This window comes from Pholcus phalangioides, unplaced genomic scaffold (genome assembly GCF_987345545.1).
Source record: "Pholcus phalangioides strain wild (caught in Gottingen) unplaced genomic scaffold, Ppha-v1.0 ptg000022l_1, whole genome shotgun sequence".
NCBI lineage: Eukaryota > Metazoa > Arthropoda > Arachnida > Araneae > Pholcidae > Pholcus > Pholcus phalangioides.
The window spans coordinates 5,543,136-5,564,091 of NW_028301615.1; the positions used below are offsets into that span (position 1 = coordinate 5,543,136).

A 20,956-nucleotide genomic window follows, 5' to 3' on the forward strand; every position below is an offset into this window, starting at 1 on the left:
TACTAAAAAGTAAAACAAGTGAGAGCTCTGAATATTCAATCATAGTATAATTCATAATTCAAAAACAGACATCAGCCTATAAACAGCATTACACAGAAACAAGCTTTAAGTTAGGTTCACAACACAAGAGGTTCTACAGAAGAATATGGACAAGGTACATGTGTTTAGTAGTAGTCCTTGAAATGCTAGTTACTACCCAAAGCTAATTTTTTTAGCTATTTCAATCATAATTGGTTATTTTTTAAAGATTTGTAAGTTGTTTTATAAGAATCAACAGTTACATTTTCTAATATTTAGGATATCTATTCTCCATGTTTTTTTACCCAATAAGGTCACAATGAAAAATGAAAGAATGAAGAAACCGCACATTTTCCTTCCTCACTTGGCAACTAAAAGAATAGCTAGTTATTAAGTGTCAATAGAAATATAAATACAATAAATTATGATCAGATTTTGATGCAACTTCATTGCCTCATTATTTCAACAATATATCAGTGGAAGAATTTGTATTGCTTTACTTCATTAGTCTTGAAACGAATTACTGACGTAAGTTTGAGTGTGACTTCACTTAATCGGAACTCAGACAAAAAAAAAAATCAACAAATTCTTTTCTCAATTTGTCTGTTCAGCAATTTTGAAATCAAGATCTTTTTACATGCTGAAAAATTTATTAAATATATCATTATTCTTGTACTTTCCCTACCAAAAGTTATATAATAATTAACACACAAAAATAGATAATTAAGAAAGACTTTGTACCTCTGCTTCACACCAGCACTGCCACCAGCTCTAGGAGCCATTGATTTCGGAGATCTGCTTCCAGCTCCTACACTGGTAGAACTTGCAGGGGCAGGCTAGTAGAATGAAGACAATTTCATTAGTCGACAGGAAAAAGTGAAAAAATACATAATGACTGAAATCAGTCATTTTCTTTATTCAACTCTTGCACACACACAAAAGTATATAAAGAATATCACACACACATTCAGGCATAAAGAATGTCATTCAGGCTGAAAGAATATCATTCATATATACCATTATATGTGTGAAGTTATACAAAATATTTTGAAGCGACAGGTAGAAATGCTACAGGGGTTAATTTTTGTCATGGTTTAAGGTTATGACCATAACATAGTGCACATGATAGCACAGTGTCATTGATATAAATTTGTTTCTTTTTATTATTACAGTTGAATCCTGTTTTAATGAACTCCAAAAGACCGGAGAAATCACTTTGTTCTATCGAAATTTCATTAAAAAGGAATTCCAGGTTTGAATTCATTCCTGTGTAAACTTATCTGGGGGGAGTAGAAAAGCAGGGTATGAAAAAGTCATGATTATTTAAAAAAAATTTTTAAAAATCAATTTTTTTAAATTAACTGAACTGACTGGTTAATTAAAACAAATCTTGTTAATGATTAAGAATGCATATTTTCATATGACCTGTTTATTTCTCCTAATTGCTCAAATTTAATTGAGCATTAATGAATAAACAACAAACTATAAGCAAAAAATATGAACACCACAGATTTGTGTTTATCTAACATGAAAGATCATTGAGCCCAAATTAACTTTATAGATTGAAACTTTCAGAAAAAAATGCTTTTATTAATGAGCACCCCCCCCCCAAATTAAAGTGAATGAATGGTGGCAACTCAGTATCACACATCTGGTACAGACATCTCAATTCACTTGATGTACAACCAAGGGCCATTCAGCATCAATTGAATAAAATAAATTCTATTGTCTAAAGACTGTTTGTTGCACAATTCGAACAAACACAAAATTTTAATACAAAAAGTAAAGTCAAAAGCCCAATGATATGTTGGTACAGTCGGATCCCATTTTAACGAATACCGTTACAGCAAAAATCTCGTTCTAACGAATACTTTTCTAATCATTCAGATAATTTTACATAGGAACAATGCAAAAACCTGGAATTCCTTCATAACGAAATTTTGTTATAACGAAGTGATTTCTCCGGTCTCTTGGAGCTCGTTACTCATTGGATTGTACAACATCTATTACTTGAATGAGCAATTACAGCAAGGAATTATACAAAAAATTAATCCTCTGTGGACACGGTTGGCAAAAAACCCAACCCACTGGGCTTTTTCGGGATTTTCATGGTTTTTGATATTGGAGCATAAGGAAAGAAAGTTATATATGCTGTAAATGAATATAATAGACTGGGTAATTTATGACAATTATTATGTATATTAATAATAATTAGCACAGAACATTAAATCAATATTGATAAAAATTTTAGCTGGTTTCACGTGTGCTTAAAGTGCAACCAGAGTTCAAACACCTCTAGTGGAGAAACACTGTTCCTAAATGATAAAAAGTATAGTTTATTAAAACTGTGATTAAAAAAACAAAAACCCTAACAAATTATTTGTAAGAAACTAAATTCTGAAACAGATCAATTCGACTGGACTGAATGCTATGCTTGATACACCATTTCTTTCTGCTGCTTAGCTAGACAAGTTATGTGTATAAACTGTCCAAATTCTAAAATTTTACTTTGAGAGAAGTGTAAATTTTGTAATAAAATTTAGTCAGCGATGCCAAGTGCTGAACGTTCTGGAAGAAAACAGTCCATTCAATGGACTACGGTGAATGAAACTGATAACAAATGGCAAGTGACTAATGCAAGTTTTGCAATACCATAGTTAGTGGAAAGAATCCATGCGCATGTGAATAAATGCAAGAAATCGGAAGTTCATACCTTGTTTACGTGTTCATCAAACACTGATGATAATGAACTGTAGGTGTCGCTGTGTGAATGTTTTATGTTACGTTTTATGTTGTAACGTCATCGCATCTTGTGTTATGTCGATGTGACGTCACCGCTAGTGTTGTATAAAATACGGTTGACGACTCACTCTTCATCTCTTTTTCAGTATTTAACTTTTGGCGTTATGTATCCCCGTTATCCGTTTTAAGTTATATAAGTTTTTAACATGTTAACAAATTCTGAAGTTATGTTTTTAATAAATTAATTATTTGATTATCAAGATCTTGAGTAGTGACAATTCATGGAGTCAGATGAGTAAATTAAATAATTGTTATCACCATGCGGTTCTAAATAAGTTTCTTGAGACCACATTCATGGTGGTACAGAACCTTCATGCATTGAAGAGACACCTACTGCATTGAAAAGAAAGCAACCTCTTGAAGATGTTTCTACATGTGGAAGTTCAAATATTATTGTGGATGCTGGCACATCAAAACCCAAAAAGGACAATTTATTTTTAAAATAAGTGACGGCCAGAGATTAGTTCTTGATCGAAAAGTATCCAATTTTTTTTATGCCTATAATATACTTTTAACATAACCAATAGTGAAGCATTTAGAGAAATGATTAATGCTTTGCATCCGGGTTATATCCCTCCTAATAGGAAGAAATTAGCTGGATCATTATTAGATGAGGCAGATAAAACAGTTGATATGCTAATGGCAGAGAAATTGAAAAATTCCTCAACTATCACTCTTGCTGTGATCTATTTCGTTAATATAGATGGCAGCATCTAATAGACCTTATTTTGTGCTTTGTTTATAATGCTTAAGTGATTCAAGATTGCTGTCTATTCTGTGTCTCTAGCTGAGACCCAATCATGTAGCCAATGTATTAACATCATGCTCCTTCCTTTATAATGTGTGTATGTGTATTAAATGTAATAATTGTTCCTGGAGTGTATGAAACTGGCAAGAACTATGGGATGTTTACTAAACTGATGCCTGATAAAAGCTGGTTTATTTCGACATTGCTTTTCCTTATCACACTCCAGTTTCTTGGCACTGGTATCTATTTATATTAATGTTTATAAAATTCTAACATGGCAACAATTGGGTCAATGCCTGAATTCCATCCTCAAATTCAGGGTCCTGGGATTTATATATACAACAGCTGACTTTCTTCTTGGAGGAAAATGTGATAAAATGCTTTCTGAAAAGAAAAGGGCTGTTCTTTTGGCTGTGTGCAGAATAAAAACCACTAGGGATTTTGCAATCCCTTTTGTTGCCTCAGCAGATTTCTGATGGAGTTTTGATAATATACTCAAACTACTGAAGAATCATTTCTGCCCAAAACCCACCGAAATAAATTTCACAGGGTTTTGGACTCTCAATTTGTGCTCAATTTTAGAGACTCAATTTGTGCTTTGCTTAAAGCTGGTGTTGGTTGTGTTACATGATGGAAAATAAAAAAAAATCTGTATCTCTCATCTTCCTGTATATACAAAAATTTAACATTTTACATCAATTCTGCATTGATTTCGATCTTCAATTAAACTTGGAAAAAACTAGAATTATGGTCTGCAGAAGAGGTGGACGCCTGAAAAAATGTGAACATTGGCATTTTGCTGATAGAGAAATTTCAACAGTGTCACAGTACACTTATTTAGGCCTACCCTTCCAATATACAGGCATTTTTATTCCGCAAAGCTCCACTTTGTTGCAAAAGCAACATCCGCCAGTAAAGCTGTATGGCCAATCTGACTAGCTGTCAAACTTCCTCTTTGAAAGCAGCTATAACACTATTTCAATCATTAAGTTCAACAGCATTGTTGAAGCGCTGAAATTTGGGCTGTGAAATTTTGGCCACAGTGACATTGACACTTTTAGTTCTTTTGTCCGTAGATTCTTCACTCTCTCAAAACTGATACAACCTTACATGATTCACACTGAACTAGGTCAATCGAGCCTGAGCATCATTATTAAAAGCGTATTTTAAATTTTTGGCTTCCCATTTTGAAAATGAATGAGAAGAGACTCCCAAAGATAAGTTTTCTCAGCCTTTGCGAGAGGGCCAAGCACAACTCATATTCTAAGTATAATTGGGTTTGCTCTCTCTGGGATATCCTTAATAATGCTGGTTTCCCCTTCCTCAAACTTGAAACTAACTATCTAATTGACAAATCCTACCTACCATTTGTAATATTAAATCTGAAGGATCAAGATGCTCAACATGTTTTATCTCAAATCACTAATTCCGTTCATTTCCCTCTCTATAAAAATCTAAAAACAAATATAGCTTTGGAGGAATATTTAAATTTTAACCTTGATCTATGCATAAAAAAGTTCTTATTCAGTTGAGATTCCAGAGCGATGTGCTATTTTTGGAGGGAGTGAGGCACCATATTTCACCCGAGCAAACTTGCATACATTGCACTTCTGGAGAGTATAAATCCTGGAGACACATTATAACCTGTGATAAATATAGCCTACTGCAATGCGAAGTACTACTATTCTCAACCTTGAAAATATTTTGCTTTTCAACGACTACACTACGTGCTTTAATATATACAAATTTATTATATCTGCAATGAAATTAAGAACTTTGTGAATAACACCTAACTGTAATAGATTTCTCATATGTTTTGTTTATATTTTCATCTCCATGTCATGTTTAAACTATTTTTTTTAGTTCTTTTGCCTCTTTTTTCCCCTTAGTTATTTTTTTGTTTCATATATAATTTTGTGTTATGTAATATCCTTTTTTTGCCACCAATTGCTAAAGGCCAACAGCCAAAACAATAAACTTGATTGATTGTATATATAAAAAAAGTACATTCCACATTTTTTAAATGAAAAATTCAAAATTGAATTTTCAGAATAAAATTGATCTCAAATTATATCCAATGACTTTGAGATTTCATAAATATTTTTCACTTTCATTTTGTAATATTTCATTTTTTGGGTTTTATGACTGTAAATCATGGATTTTGTCCACTCTGTTACGAAAACAACGTTGTGCACTTTAAAAAAATATTTCTGCTGGTGTTATCGCTTAAAATAATGAAATCAGCTTATATCTTACACATATATACGTAGGATTTTTAGTTATAGTTCTTTGTTATCGGTAGATGGCACTGCGGCACACAGGGGAATAATCAGTATTGTAAAGATTAGTTTTGGCAACAGTGAGTTTGCCAGGAGAAGTCAGCGTGAAATGCCGCGTTTTTGTTATGTCTGTGTATGATCGTCCAGTATGGTTTGTGCGCGTGATAAATGTTTCAAAAATGGAGGTGTGTGTTTTTCTCTGTGAAGAGCCCACATATATATGCTAAAAAAATGTTAAAATTTTTTTACTTTTTTTTTCTGTCATTTTCATGGTTTTTCATGATTTCTTTGAATCAGCATATGGAAAAAGTCAATTTTTTGAAATATATTTAGCTACTTCAAAATCAAAACTTTTTTTTTAAACAGTCAATGGGTAGGTAATTTATAATTTAACATCTTAGTTTGAAGTGTTCCATTTTTCTGCCTGTGAACTGCTTCCCGTAACAGCGTGGATACCAATGTAACAGAGTGGACAGAAATGTTTAATTAAGAGAAAGATATCTCAAATATTCAAATAGGACATGCAAATACACTTTTATTTTCCCAAAAAATATACATAAAATATGATAGGTGATCCAGAAACTCTTCTTGACCTCTGAAAAACGTCCAACCCCATCCCTTGTAGTTTGAATTTTGGTCTGGTATAATTATTAAAATCTGGGTCAAAGTGGACACTGGACTTGCTCAGCTGTATATTATATCAGGATGATTTTTTTCTTTCACTTCAGAATTTTTTATTGAAACTGAATAGTAATTTCATGGGTTGGTTTAAATTTCACGTTTATGCCTCTCACATTAGTGATCCAGAGTGGGCTTGGGGAAGGGGGGAATAGAGCCTGGAAACAAAAATGGTGAAAAAGCAGTATAAGCACCCTTCTTGGCGCCAATAATGCCAAGAAGTGCTGAGTCTACTGTAACCCTGCGAAGGAGAAAAGGAAATAAGTTTTTTTCATCGCTAACCTGGATTTTTCTTTCCCATCTTCCTTTCCCTACCGCACAGCAATAAGCCACGTTGAAAATCGAAATAATCCTTAGGGCACATACCCATGAAATAATCTAAAATGCACGTTATAAATTCAAATAATCCACACAGAATTGAATGAACGGTAAACTCATACTACCAAATTAAAAAAAAATTACGAAAATATGAAATGAAAATCACCAGAAAAATAAATTCCACAGGGTTTCAAGTTAGGCACTATTTACACAGAGGGGATGTGGACGCGGATCTGGAAGAAGTTTTAACAATTGGTATACAATACAGAGCCTTTCAGACGAGGTGCAAATTCGCCCGCAACTTCGAAGTGTTCATGCAGGTCCGGAAGTCGTCCGCATGTGTTAAAACCTAAGTGCAGGCTTCACATCTGCACATACGAGTATTGTACATTAGGTTATTCGGAGCTATTCACACAACGCGGATGTGTGTTTCGAATTTGTCCACATCTTCGGCTGCTTTTCAAAGATGATTTTGCATGGAATTTTTTAAATTATTTGCCATAAATACCTTTAAAACACCATATGAAGGTCCCTGTTCTTCAATAGGATGTACCCACATACATCTATCCCTCCATTTCCTTCTGCGATGGAGATATAGCAACTTCAACTGCCTTTTGTCCATACTTTACAATTTTATACAATAAAACCTGTCAACAACGGCCACTGACGAGACCAAAATTATAAGCCATTCTGTAATTCATTATGAATATAATTGACTACATAGTTTAATAACTTTTAAATTTAATTAAAAATTCTAATTTTTCTTTTAAATTTTTGAAATTATTTAAAAAATATAAATATTTAAAAATTAAAAATATATATATTTAAAATAATTTAAATCTTTTAATTTTTTTAAACAAAAAAAATATGTTTATTAAATGTTATTCACGTACAGCGTTCACTCAGGGCCGGATTAAAATATTTAATGCCCTAAGCACTTGAATAGTTTTGGTGCCCCTCCCCAATACCTACAAGTATAATTTACTCAATATTGAGTCTATAAACTAAAAAAAGTGAAATTTTATACTGAGAAATTGAATTTTCTGGATGTTAATGTCGAAACTGATATTTGGAAAGAAAATGATTTGCCTCCTCCGGGAATCGAACCCTTGCATACCAGGCCTGACATTAACATCCAGAAAGTTCAATTTCTCAGTATATTTCAGGCCGAAAAAATACCATCTCTTCATAAAATTTTATATTTCAGAAGTGACTAATCTAAGGATGGGATTTCACTCTAAAAGGTTTATGAAAGTCATTTCATAAAACTTGCATTTGTTCGAATGCAACCGATCAGCTTATTGGTTGCATTTGTAAAAGAATTATAAAATTTTTAGTGTAATCCGGGTTTAAAACAGAATTGTGATATGAATATTTCTAAGCACAGGCATTTTGAAAGTCTCTACCCCTCCCCCACTTTTTCTACTTGCAAATTCTTTGATATCTCCTGAATTTTTTTTTTTTTTTTTTTTTGGAACATCGAATGTTTTGAATGATTTTGGATTTGATTTTTCGAACATTGGATGTTTTTGGAATTTTTCTTCCATATTTTTCGGAAAAGACAGATTTTTTTTTTCAAAATCTTTTGAAAATATTTGAAGACATTTTCTCCCATCGACTATTTGTGAGGATCGAACTGAAGGCATCTTTATACCCATATTCTATGGGGCTCTAAATTAAACTACCAAAGAATGGCTCTAGGCTGTACATGGGCACTGAATCAGGGGTGAAGGAAAATAATTACAAAAAAATTGTGAAAAAAATAGTTTTTATGCACAAATTTCAAACTCCATCCACTATTCATCCCATCCCTAGCCTTGAGATGAAAATCACAGATCATGAATAATCACAGTGTAGCATTTGAATTAACTAGAGCTTTTTTTTCTGTTTCATTTTCTCCATTTGTTGCCAGTCCGGCAGGAATTTTCATTACCAAAATTTCACATTACCTTGATGGTTTTTTAAAGAATACTTTCTTCTCAGGCTTTACCTGCCACTTTATTATTTTTTTGTCGGACTGGACCCTTGTATTAACTAAAAGCGAGTCCTGGCTTTTATTTGGGGTGGGGGTGAGAAGGAATCGTGTTTTGGCCCCAGGGGAGCCACGGATGAAAATCTTGCAAAAGGGTAGCCACGGCTACTGATACGGGGGCCATGAAGAAATTTGTGGAATTAAATGTTTTTAGTCGCTCTGAATAAAAAAATTTAATTTCAAACAAATGAATAGAATATCTTTTTCACAATTTTTCCTTATTCAAGTAACATTAACATGAGGAAGGAAATTAAAAAAGTGGTTATGTAATCTCTGTGGTTTTACGACTTGGAGGTGACAGTAGGCCCTGACACAAACTATAGAAGAGGTTTAAGCAAAATGGAGTAACTGTAAAGACAGAAAAGAGAAAGAGACCAAATAATATATGAGGAAAAATAACCGCGAAATTTAATTTTTTAAAACTACATTGCTGTCATAATATATTGGGACAGAGGCGTCTTAAGCGAGGGTGTAAGGGGCAGCAGCATAGACTTTACTTAAGACCCCAAAATTTAACAGGAAAAATTCAGATGACATCACGCTTTTGAGTCATACTATACCTCGACAACGGAAACGTTGAGAAAATAGACAAGGTCTCTGACCGTAATACCAGAAACAAGAATGTAAGATATCTGGGCGGCTCGAGACAAAATCTGTACTCGTGGGGGGACTTATTTTTTGCGCCTCCTACCTATTGCTCCCTCCATAGCTCCTACCTCCTCCGTCAGGGCCCCTAAGATGGAATCTTTTGCGGGGGCCCATGCCAGATTTTAAATGGGGCCCCTTCTACAGTTAATTTATAGAGTGAAAAAGAAAAGTTATAAGGATTTAGTCCCGGGCCTCAAGCTGGAGCCCTGTCAGCCCTACCCTTGGAAGGTAATGCCCCTCCCTCACAATTTATCCGAACAATTCCTAACAAAAAATTTTTTTCGGCCTTTCATTTCAGAATTTGCGCCCCTCCAGAGCCGAGTTTGGTTTCTTTCGCCCAATGAAATTTTTTTTACTCATTCACCCGGGATTTAGTATCCTCTTGAGCGGTACCCCATGCGTCCGCAATGGGTCGCATGGCCAAGCGCCGCTCCTGTAATCTATTACAAGGGGCATGTGTGCATTTTCTTTCCCTCACCCATGGCTCCCACAAGAGTCCGGGCCAATTCTATAATTTTTTAGCTTCTCCGGGCTATAAATTAACTATAGAAGAGGTGTGAGAAATCTGACTGGGAGGGGCCTGCAAAAGATCCCAACCTAGGGGCCCATACCCTCACTCAGAATTTGTTCCACAATAGTCAAATGAAGGCAAAGGAAAAATTTGGTTTTCACTTGTCTGGCCCCTGGAATACCACAGAAACAACTTTGAAAAATTTTTCTTAATAAAAATTACCCCATTAGATATCATTTTTACAGGATAAGTGATGGCTCACAAAAATAAGTGCTCTTTCAAGGATTAAGTTATCTGGTATTATTAAGAATGATAAAATAATTCTAGAAAAAAAAGAAATTCTACTTCAAAAGCGGGACGTATGGTCACGCACATTTTGCACGGTAAACAATGATGTGCGGCTTTCTTCTGAAAAAAAAAAATCAGGTTTATCTCCACACACAGGTGCCCTTCATCAAAACCCTATCAGCCTCCTGGCAGAGTCGGCATTAAGGGTAGCACATGAGGCTTTGCACCCGGGCGGCAGATAAGCTTGAGCCACCCCTGTATTGGGACTTCAACACATCTTCAAGGTTTTTTTAATCGATACTGTAATGCTCTTTCAATAATTTTGAAATTATCTTTTTCAGTTCCTTTAACTGCCCTACTACTTAAGCCTGCTGCTGGCCTACTACTGGCCTGCAACATCCCAAATAATCTCAATGCAATGCAATTTTCCTATCCTGCAAGAAAAATGTTGTGGACATTAGAAAAAAAATTGTAAAAGGGTGTATGGCAACACTACATTTAAATCCGTTTATTACAGACTCACTGCATCTGCTGATTTCTAAGAAAAGTGCAATAAATTATCACGTAAGTCTTCACTTTGAAGTTCAAGTCGAAATGAAAATGTCAAATAATTGAAATTGTGCTTCGTATAAATGAAATATTTTAATATTGAAAGCTATATATTGTTATGTATCTGGCAACACCAGAAAATACAGTATTATGTTTTACGAAGGTGGCAACACTTGAAGGGAATGACAACATGGCGGGAACGAGATGTAAATATTGTTCCGTAATAAATTAGTTAAGAATTATCGTTCATCTCATGATTCACTACCAAAACGGCTCATAAAGTACAATAAAGTTGGCGACGAGTGAAAAAAAAAAAAGAATCGGAAATGGCAGACATCGACGATCTAGTAACCGTTTTAAGTAATTTCGTCTCGAAACTAAACGAAACTCATCCAGCATCTTCAACCAGCGTCAATGTGAAAACGCTTCTCCAGTCACAATCGATCTCGTTTGAATGCTACGACGAAGCTAACGAAAGTTTCGGTGAATATGTACAAAGACTCGAAAACTACTTCCAGCTCAAAGGACTCACGGATTCAACAGCCGACGTCGCCTAAGCCAAGAAAATGGTGCTAATCAACTGTCTCGGATCCAAGTACTATCACCTGCTTTCCAGTCTAACTTCACCGGATCTCCCTTCATCGAAGACGTACGACGACCTGCTGAAAATCTTGAAAGATCATCTCTGCAAAAGGGTAAACATCCTGACGGAACAACACAAGTTTCTTTGCCGCACACAACACCCAGGTGAGCCGATTTCGAATTATATCGCTACATTAAAAGAACTTTCGAAAACCGCCGAATTCAAATCTAGTTGTGAAAATGCTGAATGCTCAAAATCTGTCATCAACCTCATGCTACGTGCTCAATTTATACGAGGATTACAGGATGCCGAAATCCGCGAAAGAATTCTACAACAAGCTGAACTGACATTCGACGAAACACTCGAAGTCGCATTAGCGATTGAAGCTTCGAAAATCGAAAATAAAGAACTCTACAAGAGTAATTACGGTTCCAGCGTGAATAAAATTGCGCAATGTAATAACAGCGGGAGTTCGCGACGGAAATCGACTCCGCATCGACGCGACAGATCGGCAAGTCGGAAGCGAAACCTCAATTTGAGAGACATCGGGTTAGAAAACGTGTGTCTCCATTGCGGAAAAAACAACCACCAGACTCAAAACTGTCGAGTGAAACACAAGCTCTCATGCCAGATTTGCTTCAAAAAAGGTCATATCAGTAGAGTATGTATTACAGAGCTTCTGAAACGGAAAAATAAAAGCGGATCTGAAGGAAATACTGTTCAATATGTCGAAAATCCAGATCACTTTCAAGTGAGCCAAATTGTTGATATATGCACTAACACTGCTGAAAAAGACGATAGAATATTTGCAGTCATTCAATTAAATGGGAAAAATTGTCGTTTCGAATGTGACTCTGGTAGTCGTGTGAGCATCATGAACATAAGTGACTACAGGCGCTTAAACCTAAATCTTCCGATCCTGAAAACAAATATATTTTTCCGAAGTTATACAGGTGAAATTTTCAAACCTATCGGATACGTCAAAGTGACTGTATGCTACAATGCTAAATCCAGTGAAGAAGAATTATACCTTGTCAATTTGAAGAGAGAACCTATCCTTGGTCGAAATTGGATGCGTAAATTGGATATCAACATAAATGACATTCATGATTCCTCAAGTGTCAAGCATATACCTGCGTGTGCCGTAAAAAGATCTGTTCCTAGTATTGTCAATGAATACTCTGATGCTTTTGAACAAACAGTGGGCAAGATTCCTGATTATACATGCTCCCTGAAATTGCGGAAAGATGCCAAACCAGTGTTTGTTAAACCTCGTCCAGTACCATATGCTTTGCGTGAAAAAGTTGAAAAAGAACTGGATAACTTGTGTGATCAAGGGATCATAGAAAAAGTGGATCATTCAGAATGGGGAACCCCACTTGTCATCGTGCCAAAATCTGATGGTTCTGTAAGACTTTGTGCTGATTACAAGGTGACTGTAAACAATCAACTTCATGATGCCAGACACCCAATACCCAAGATTGAAGATATATTCAACAAGCTACGAGGTGGATCATATTTCTGCACCTTGGACATCCATAAAGCATATTTGCATTTAGCAGTCGATGAAGACAGTGCAAAAGTTCAAACGATCTCTACACATCGAGGTACCTATTTGGCAAAAAGATTGTTTTTTGGTATTAAAACTGCACCGAACGAATTTCATTCTTTCATGGATCAGTTTGTTCAAGATTTAGATGGAGTAACTGCATATTTTGATGATTTAATTATACGAGGCAAAACTTATGAGGAATGCACAACACACTTGCTGAATGTTCTAAATAAATTACGAAAATATCATTTGCATGTAAATATCAACAAATATAAATTTTTTGAAAAAAGTGTAGAATACCTTGGACATGTTATAACTTCCAAAGGACTGAACAAATCTCCAGCTAAGATTCAAGCTATTCAAGAAGCACCCAGACCAAAAAATGTTGACGAATTGAGACAATTTTTGGGCTTAGTTATGTATTACTCGAAATTCATCAAGAGTGCATCAAGGTTACTTCACCCACTAAATAATCTTCTCAAGAAAAGTATTCCGTTCAACTGGACAGCTGATTGTGAAGCAGCATGGATAAAAATCAAGTCTGAAATTGCTAGTGACCAAGTCCTCATACCATTTACTCCAGAACTTCCAGTGACTTTGGCTACTGATGCTACTCCACATGGTCTATCCGGAATATTATAGCATATTATGCCTGATGGAAGTGAACGTCCTATTGCATTTGCTTCAAGATCACTAACAGCTGCTGAGAAAAATTACAGCCAGCTCGATCGAGAAGCTACAGCTGTATATTGGGCATGCAGAAAGTTCTATGATTACATCTTTGGTCGAAAATTCACATTGGTAGTGGACAATAAACCAATGATGACTCTCTTGCATCCAGAGAAAAAACTTCCAGCATTGTCAGCTACAAGAATGTTGCAGTATGCACATTTCCTTTCCAACTTCGACTATGACATCAAACATCGAAAATCATCCGAACATGCAAATGTAGACTATTTGTCGAGAAGTCCCTTACCACTGACAGATGTAGAAGTCAATACTGTTGATGATGAGTATATCCTGCAAGCATCAGTGATTAGACACATATCCACAGACACAATTACTTCTGAAGAAATCTGAAAAGAAACAGAATTGGATGATGATCTTCGTGAACTAAAGAAAAATGTGATGGAAGGAACTTTATATGACCCAGAAATAACATTACAAGAAGGAATTCTACTTCGTGGACAGCGTGTAATAATACCTAAGACACTTCAACCAACCATCCTTCAAGAACTACACTCAACTCATTGTGGAATAGTGAAGATGAAAGCACTTGCTCGAAATTACTGCTATTGGAAGAATATTGACTCTGACATAGAAAGTCTAGTGAAAAGTTGCAAGAACTGTTGTGACGTCAAGAAAAACCCCCAGAAAGCTCCAGTGCACAATTGGGAAAGTCCAACAAGAAATTGGCAACGTGTTCACATGGACTATGCGGGACCCTTCATGGGACATTTTTTCTTACTTGTCATCGATGCAAAGTCTAAATGGCCAGAAATCTACTACATGAAGAAAGCTCCAGATTCTGCTATTACAATTCATTTCCTGCGAGAAATATTCAGTCGACATGGACTGCCAGAAATTCTCGTTAGTGATAATGCTTCAATTTTCAAATCACAAGAATTCATGGACTTCTGCAAACGAAATGGTATTCGACAACGAATGATAGCTCCTGGTCATCCCTCAACAAATGGACAAGCAGAACGTTATTGCCAAACCCTGAAGACAAAACTGAAATGCATGGAATTCGAACGAGGAACACTTCACGAAAAATTATGTAAACTATTGTTTCGGTACAGAGCTACACCTCTTTCATGTGGAAAGACACCAGCAGAATTATTGTTGGGAGAGAATCTCAGAACAAAGCTAGATCTCCTCAAACCTACAACTCCTGAGTCATACAAGAACAATGCAACACAGCCAGTCTTTGACAAATTTTTCAAGGAAGGAGATAGAGTACAGTCAAGAAATTACACTCATTCAAGCCTATGGAAGTATGGAACTGTTGTTCAACGATTGGGTCATGTTCATTACCTAGTTGAACTAGATGATGGATACATTATCAAGAGACATTTTGAACAGCTTCGACGGTGTGAAGTCAATCGACCGTCTTCTCCAACTCCTATTCGACTATCAGTTCCTATGAGACACTTCCCTCAAAAGAAATCTGTCACTTTTAGTGATCATGTAAGTCAACGAGAAATTCCTGCAGTTTGCCAACACAAGACTTCATCTATGGTAGATGCTTCTACTGAAACAGAGCAAACTTCAAATGCAACTCCTCGATCAACAAGAACTATTTTTCCTCCAGCTCAGACTACTCAACTGAGACGCTCAACTCGTTCCAGAAAACCAGTTCAAAGATTGAACTTGTGACTGTTCAAGTGTTGATTCTTGTGTATAACTTTTGATTCTATCATTAATCATCTCTTAATTTAGTGTGGGAGAATTGTTATGTATCTGGCAACACCAGAAAATACAGTATTATGTTTTACGAAGGTGGCAACACTTGAAGGGAATGACAACATGGCGGGAACAAGATGTAAATATTGTTCCGTAATAAATTAGTTAAGAATTATCGTTCATCTCATGATTCACTACCGAAACGGCTCATAAAGTACAATAAATATATATAGAGATTAATCGTGACCGTAGTCAAACGTCTCATAAATGTGAAATTTTGTCATAAAACTGAGAGTGATGCACGAATCCCCTTGCTCACAAGTGGAATTTCAAGGCATTTACTCACAACCGAGCCCCTTTTGGCCATTTTCCTTTTTTTTCTCCCCACCCTTTCTTCCTTTCGTTTCCTTCCTAAATTTATAAAAGTAAAAAAGACAATCATTATTAAAAAAAAAGGACTTTTCAGATCGAATTGCTGAAGTTCAATTACTTTACTGCAAAAATTTCAGATTTTTTTGGGGGAAATACAGTCAAACCACACTAGACCGGAACTCCAAGAGACCAGAAAAATCACTTCGTGATAACGAAATTTCGTTACAAAGGAATTTTTATATTGTTCCTATATAAACTTATCCGGAGGATTAGAAAAGTTTTCGTTAAAGTGATATTTTTATGGTATTCGTTAAAATGAGAGTTGACTGTATTTCGTCTCAAACTATTTTTGTACATGTATATGGAGGCTGAATGGGTAACAGGTCGTATGTCACTTTACTGGTGAGCCGTTAGTCTTAGAGACATACCCAACTAGAAAAAGTATCCAAATCACGTGTCCAACTCATATGTCATTCATGTTGTAAGGGGTTGTATAGTTATAAAATTAAAAAAAAACCTTTTTATACCGTCCCCGTGTGCCAAAGAACAAAATTAAGTTGTTGCTCTGTCTTTCCCAATGACAACTAAAATAATTTCTTGTTTCTAAGTCTATTCACCGAGATATGCGAACGCGAAAAATTGAGGAAATTTGGGAAAAAACAGCATTAAATGCGGATAAAATGGTTTCCCCGCATTTAATCCTGGTTTTTTTTCCCAACTTTATTCGAATATCTCAGTGAAAATTTGAACTTAGTTGAATGAAAAAGTTGAATTTTTTTTGTTGGAGACGGGGGGTATCAACTTATATCGTTGATACATGTATTATTGTTGAAAACGATGTGGAAGGTTGAGCTTTTCAATTGTGATTCATTTGTGTGGCTACTCCCTCATTACTACTTTTATCCGCATGAAGAGAATAAAATTAATAAAACTGCTTTCTACCACTTTTTGAGATTTTTATCATTATAAGAATGCGTATTTTGGAAGATACAACTGACATTTCTCAATGAAATCAATCATTTATGCAAAAAAACTTACTTGGAAATACAAATTTCATTCATCACATTAGGATGGGTCACCTTTCTATGTAATTTTTTTTTTTTAATTTCTATCCGGCACAGCACGAAAAGGGTGCCAAATGGTGTCTTTAGCTCACATACAAATTTTTTTAAGAATGGATTATCATCTTTTGCCTCCAGATTGACTTTCAAGAATACATATTTTGATTTGTTACAGTAAGGTTTTAAAAAAAAATTTGAATGTGTGTCTATAAAACAAATGCAAATCGCATGAGTAACATTTATTTATTACAAGAAAAAGTTTACAAAAGTGGCATTTATATTATTACCATCATATTTCAAATAGCACAAAAATCCTTCTTACTATTGAATTCCGGCACAGCATTTTGAGACTTACTAACCGAAACGGCGACCAAGTCCATATTCCGAAGAATTTCTAACCAATAGGTCACCACTGGGGTAAAACAGTACAACAGTGGATGAGATATATTCTACTTCTGCCAGTCAATGAGATCGATGTAAGATATATCAAATTTTACAATAGAAAGGTGAAACAGTCGGAGTCTTGTTTTCTGAATGTGGTGGGCTGCTAGTTCACGGATGTGCGATTCAGAGTCGGTCAGCATTGCGATCAATGAATTTTCAGGGTGTGCGAAGTATTTCCTTGAGAATTATAGGATATATTTTGCCTTTCAGGTGCTGTGTTTATCTTTACAGGAAGGGAGAGTTTTCATAGCAAAACTAAGTTGAAGCATAAAACTTGACGACGTACGTTGCTAAAATTATTAAATTTTCAGAAGGAAATTCCATTGAAATGTTACAAACGTAGAATTCTATTAGCACGAGTTAGCCATTGGGCACGAGACATTTTGCCTGGCGATTTGTTGATCATTTTTGTCTCATCATGGTCATTTTTCTGCACATGAGGGCTAACTAGACTGGGACATACAATTTATTGCCGATTCCAAATGACAGGCTTGTTGTTTTATACTCATCAAGAGGTTAGTACCCTAACCCCTTGATGGAGGACTCCCGGCAGTAGCAATCTTTTTCTGCAGTCATGTCACCATTTTTGGTGTACCCTGTATCAGTAAAGTGTTCTGACAAGGACGAACCAGGTATCAAACTCGCGACACCTCTAAACATTCTTTGGTTTTTTAGATGAGTATCTTATCAACCTGGGCTACTGCGCCCCTTGGTAATTTGTTTGCTGAATCCTTAAGCCTTTTGAAACTGCTGAGACTATTCTGTACAAATATGTTTGGTCTATACTAATACCATGAATAGAAAACTTGGGTAACTCTGCTGAAAGAACTTGAAACGAAACACCAGGTTTTTTTTCACATATTTCTATATCTTTACAGATTCTAGCTGAAAAGGTTTTGGGTCCAAATGTACTGCTGTCAATATGTAGAAACAAGTGTCGGAAAGATAATTCGTTCATATGCAGTATAAAGATAATCCACCGCAACACAGCTTATCTAACCCTTTTTTCAAGCAGACGTATGACACCTCCATATTTACCAACGTTCACATTAGTTCCACGTCACACCCAACTGCCACTAAAGACTCCATAGAAAGAAGACAACTACAAGAAATCGAAGATTGCTTGTTCTATGCATTCAGATGTGCCAGAAGCTGGTTGCTTCGACGATGCTCCCATTATCAATGGAATATGCTCTTCAAGAATGCTATGTCTATACATTTTTTCATCATTTTCTGATACAATTAAAGTTTTATCCTTTTATCCGTCCGTCGAAGTATAAAGCGGTTATTTGTAGGACTTTGGTCACTTGTTGGTCCATTAGGAAGCTTTTCTCTCCAACAGGTATTTTTTTTGTATTTGGGACAAATGCTCGCTTCGATGTTCTTACACTTGTAGGATGAAATAAATATCAAACAATAATTTACGGTGAAACTCTAATTGATTCTTCGGTATTTTAGGGTGTGATTTTAAACATTTCTGTATTTCATACATGATACGGCTTTCACTCGCTTATGTTGGACAGAATGAATGGAAGCACTTGACCATATTTCCTCAATTTTTGCCCCAACAATGTCCTCTAGTTCTTTATACACGGGCTCTTTATTAGTTTCATTATCCTGTTTTATCTTATGAAGTTCTATGAGTGGAACGTCATAACATCTTGGTAGGTTGGAAATACATTGCATTTAACGTCACTTGAATCACGAAATAACAGCCATTTGAACGGGTACGATCCGTGATGAAAATTACACAAATGAGCGCAACACAACCTCGCCGTATTTCAGCCGGAGTTATACTGGCAAACATGGGCGTCCCATGTGCACGCGTAGGGTCTTTCTTGACTCTCCCCCACTCTACCCACCCATCCATCCCTCACAACTATATCGTGATGAATTGTCTATGTTTGTAGGAAGTAATGCAATTGGTTGAAACCATAACTGAAACCTACCTTGAAAAAAAAATATCAAAAAATATCGAAAAAAGAAAAAAAAAAAAATTGATATCAATCCAGAGGCAGTTACACTAATCAGAATGTAAAAAAAATCACAAGTGTTATTTTGAGACCTTTTTATCGCTGTGCCCCTTAAAAAATGTGAATTTTATTTTTTTGGACCACCCTACTGTACATGCTGTCGTAGACATATAATAATAGCAGAGGCTGATATAGCTGGATAAAATTCTCCACTATGCCAGATGAAATACTAGAGGCAAAGGAATTTTATGGCCAAGAAAATATCGCTTTTCAACAGCTATTTGTGATATGTGCCCATGTAGGGACACTGAAACTGAAAATCCGACGATGAGTACATAAACCGTAAAGGGAAACTAACTCTAAATATACCAGCAATTTGTGATAGCAGAGAAATTTTCATGAATGTTGATGTTAATTGACCTGAATCTGTTCACAACTCTTGAATCTGGAGAAATTCTGAGGTCAGAAATGCCATGCATAAAACACAGTCCGGCCTCATGGCTGATGATGATTATGGACTAGAACCTTGCCTGATGACTCCGTTTCTCAAATGCAACCGAGAGTGCAGAAAAGAAATTCAATGCCCTTCTATAAGAAATAATGAAATAAGAAATATAGTTACCATAGAAAGGTGTTTCGGACAGCTGAAGTGGAATTTCCTATCCTGTAATATGTTTGTCGTGTAAAACTGGAAAATATCTTAAAAATTGTGATTGCATGTGTTGTTCTGCACAATATAGCCAAATCTTTGGGAGACTGACTTTGAACCATACATAGCTGCCAACTTTTAAAAATGAAAATTAAAGAGATTTTCACGCGGACCTGTATTTTATGCTAAAATCACTCCCTAATAAATACAAAAGGTATTTTTCCAAATAAAATAAGGATTTTCCACACGTAAAAGTCAAAGCATAGGGACTAAAACCCTTACTCAAAAATTGAAGTCAAATAAAATAGGGATTTTACACACTAAGAAGTTAAACCCTTGGGAATAAAATCCCTATGCAAAAAGCAAGTGAAATTGGAGGTCAAAACTTTAAAATGTGATATAAAAAAAATATTGTGTTCAATCAGAAACGATGTGAACATTCTGTGGGAATGACCTCAAAATCATTGGAAAATGAAGGGAAAAAAGAACGTCCATTTTTGAAGAATACTGACTTTATGACACTTGCTTGATGTTTTTTTTTCATTTCACATGAGTGATGTCAGTCTTTCCACCATGACCAATGTTTATGTCCATAACACAACTTGTATAAAAAGGGAAATTCTGCCCTTTTCAGGAACGTTTGATGAAAGGAAATTCATCTGGGAATAAGTATCTTTCAAAAAATAGATTAAATATATTTTTTTGCATATTAGTATTCATGTTTTGTTATCGCACGTACATAACTTCAACAAAAGAGGAAGTTTTGACCACATGTGCCTCACTATAATCTTTAATTATCTAGGACAATTGGCTGCTAAGCCATTTCCCTGCATAATAAGACAAACAACTTTTCTTGTTACCATCAGAGGGTTTGTAAAACTTCCTTAAAAAAAGAATTTCATCATTTACGACATGTGACGTCATTTCGAAAGGGGAAAAAACAGAGGCAAAAGACTATGTCCCACATAAAATTCCTTAGGGATTGTTTTCAGAAGTGGGGATTTTTTAAATGAAATAGGGAATGTTTAGGGAAAATTAGGGATTT

General features: G+C 35.5%; 1 protein-coding gene across 2 annotated transcripts in view; it reads right to left on the bottom strand.

Annotated features, from left to right (window-relative positions):
- Positions 1-20,956, bottom strand: part of Sec61beta (Sec61 translocon subunit beta) — an 81,188-nt gene that overhangs the window by 47,094 nt on the left and 13,138 nt on the right. For both annotated transcript variants that reach the window (XM_089249216.1, XM_089249217.1), the window contains exon 2: positions 760-854. In XM_089249216.1, the coding sequence (XP_089105342.1) occupies positions 760-854 (95 nt within the window). The remainder of the gene's footprint in view (positions 1-759; positions 855-20,956) is intronic.